Raw genomic sequence first — 3,110 nt, forward strand, 5'->3', positions numbered from 1 at the left:
AAAGTTCGAAAAAAAGAAAGCACCGGCTAAAACGACATCCGTGGTCCGCCGATTCAAACAAACTTGTCTGTTGCGTGCCCGATACACCGTGCGACTGGGAAAAACAATCTTGCATTTCTTTCTACTAGCCGGACAAATTCAAAAGACCCTACATCTCCTTCGACGTCACTACCAAAAACGCCACCTAGCACTGAGCCGTTTAATACATCGAGGAAACTAGAAGCGCGTGTGAAGAGCAAAGCAATAACATATGCGAAGGTAAGAAATGGACATTTCTGTGTGTTAGAGGAAGACAAGTATATGGGCAAAAAAGATTATCTTCGTCACGTGCGTCAATCAGGTTTACCAACGTTGTTTGAGTTGTGAAAAGCAAACTGTAACGTATCGTGATAAGAGCTATTTTCGGTTCGTACATATTGTGGCATTGTTTACATGACCGTTTAGCGCGCAATTTTAAATCTGTTTTCGATCAGTGATACTGCGAACGTTAAGTTTTTGTTATTAAAATTATTTTTAAATAATAAAAATAAACTTACTTCAATATCGAAGCTGGTTTCTTCCGCTCCAAGGATTTAGTTTCGTAATTCGTCCAGACGTCATTGTTGTTTATATTCTTCGTAAGTTTAAGTTTTTGATCGACGATTTTAGGTTTCAAAGATGGCGGCAGGATGCTGCTCGGTGTCGGCGGTGCGTGTGACTTTTTCACTATTTGTAGGACAACTCTTGGGCTTTTTAGGTCATTCTTGGGGTCTCCCTTGGGGGTCTTTGGCCCCCCTGGATCGGGGGTAGGGGTGAGCGCTTGTTTTGGTCTCTCAGGACGTTTGAAGTCAAGCGTTAATTTATCGGGACGTTTAACTGGCGGTTTATTCGGATCAGCCCTTTTTAGTTTGACCTTTGTCGAAGTATCGGCTTGCGGTGCTGTAAAAAACATCCTACGTTATTATCACAAAAAAGAAATTAGTGACGCACGTTTATTATTAAATAGGTGCGGATTCTTACCAGTCCTAGGCCGATTTCTCGTTATAGGTTTGGTCTCCGCGCTGCCTATTTTGGTGGTTTCGGAGACGAAGTGGGTAGAGCTGGCGGCAGGGACCGCCTTACTTCTCGAGCTGAAGGTGGCTTTGAAGAAATTGGCCGAGAAGCCCTTCGTGCGGACTTGAGCCCCCGAACTTTGCGGTTGACTAAAAAAACATCAATTAAAATATCAATAAAAAAACAAAAAGTGACTTTTGGTCAGGGGACACCCGGGTTTGAACCGGGGACCTCTCGATCTGCAGTCGAATGCTCTACCACTGAGCTATATCCCCATGTGGAGGAGCGGTGAAAATACAGTACCGCCTCGCCTACACAATGTTAAATGACAAAGCATTTCGTTACAAGATAGTATTCGGTACAATCAATAGATGGCGCTCTAACACTGATCCAACTTTTAAGCATTTTCTTTCTAGGCATTTTTAAAATAGTATTTAACTATAATAGGTATCTTTAAAATAACTTACTGGAGTTTGAGACTACTAGGCACCCCTGGCGCCTTCTGCTGCATAACCTCCTCGATCTGAAGCAAAACAAAAGAGTTTTTAATCACTGTTTTTACTTCTTTGGGGTCATCCATAAAGTACGTCACACGTAAAGAGGGGGGGAGGGGGTTGACAAAGTGTGACATAGTGTGACAAGGGGTGGGAGGGGTCCTAAGTTTTGTGACATCACATTTCAATTGTTTCAAATATTTGATATAATGTTGATTTCATAAAAAAAGTAAATACTTAATTTAAATGGAAATATGTAAAACTAATAATTGCTGTTAATTTATTAATTTTTCGATTTGAAATTGCAAAACATGTGACGTCACACTAGGGAGGGGGGGGTCTCAGAAATGTGACCACCTGTGACAAGGACGGAGGGGGGGTCAAAAAATCATGAAATTCGTGTGACGTACTTTATGGATAGCCCCTTTAGAGAAAACACTTTTGTGAGTACAAGAACAGTAACATACAGAATCCTCTACTACACCATCAGCCATGGTATTTTAAATAATCGAACATTTTAAACTGCAGATGCAACAATTGCAACGATACAATCTGCCGGTAGCACTACCTACACTAATTAATCATTGTAGGTAAAGTCCGCGATATCGTTTATCAGAAAAGTTACGATAATCATGATACGATACCATTATAAACTTGTATTCTCTTGTCCTCCGAACTGATGACCACGACATTGTGTAGATCAAGTTCTAGTTATAAATTACTTAGAATAGGTAAATTTTTCACACGCTTGAAGTACCTATGTTGATAGGATTTGAACTTCTTTTATGGTTTCAATCTTGCGCTTGGTTTTATTTGGTTTATCACATTTGAATAATATGTCATTAGCGAACTTGACATCATTTTTGACGTGATTTTCCAAAACTTTTTTGACATTAATCAATGTCCAAAAATAGATATTGTATCAAGGAGTATTAACATAACTATCAAATAAATAATTTCACCACAATTTCAAAATAACGGACGGCCATACGGACGGCAAATACGAATTTAGAAAATGAAGAATAAAAGCCCTTTTTCGTAATGCTTGATCATGCTTATGTAAGTTACAATCCGATAAGACCGACTTAATGATTCAAGTAAAAGATGTAAAGTAAAAATTATTTATGTTAACTACCTTTTTACAGCAATTCTTGGAACTTCTTGAAAATACACCCATTCTGTTTTATTCAGGGCACAGATGTCTTTATGAACAACAAACATTAAATGACACCAAGGACTAAGGTGTGCTAAAATTTGCAATTTGTGTGGTATAAGTCTTAAGAAGTGGCGGGAAAACTTCCTCGCTAGAAGTACCTCTTACCTAAGTGTTATTTGTCTTTTGAAAATTACTCATTTAGATCGTACTCGTCTATTAGGTACTTAATAGCTCTACATAAGAATATTCTGATCGTAAACAAAGTAAGAGCTGTATTTGAGTTAATTAAATGTAAACAATGTACATAGTCGACTTAAATATTATGAAAATTTAGTGGGAAAGTTTGTAATAATATCTTTAAGACGAAGACCCTGAAGTCTGACTTGGAAGACTTCGTTATTCACATCCCTCATACCTAGGTAGGTACT

At 38.3% G+C, this 3,110-nt stretch overlaps 1 protein-coding gene and 1 non-coding gene across 2 annotated transcripts; both read right to left on the minus strand.

The window, feature by feature from the left end:
• Positions 1-536: 536 nt before the first annotated feature.
• On the minus strand, positions 537-2,071 carry LOC114352576 (uncharacterized; the record flags this gene model as incomplete). Its single annotated transcript, XM_028304216.1, has 4 exons — positions 1,994-2,071; positions 1,500-1,555; positions 1,000-1,181; positions 537-918 (listed from the first exon to the last, which is right to left on the minus strand). Coding segments are annotated over exons 1-4 (647 nt in total), but the record flags the coding sequence as incomplete, so codon positions are not given.
• On the minus strand, positions 1,236-1,307 carry TRNAC-GCA (transfer RNA cysteine (anticodon GCA)). The gene has a single exon. It is a non-coding gene; the product is annotated as a tRNA-Cys (tRNA).
• Positions 2,072-3,110: the final 1,039 nt, after the last annotated feature.

Source organism: Ostrinia furnacalis, unplaced genomic scaffold (assembly GCF_004193835.3).
Source record: "Ostrinia furnacalis isolate ACB-3 unplaced genomic scaffold, ASM419383v2 OfSCF0140, whole genome shotgun sequence".
NCBI classification, from domain to species: domain Eukaryota; kingdom Metazoa; phylum Arthropoda; class Insecta; order Lepidoptera; family Crambidae; genus Ostrinia; species Ostrinia furnacalis.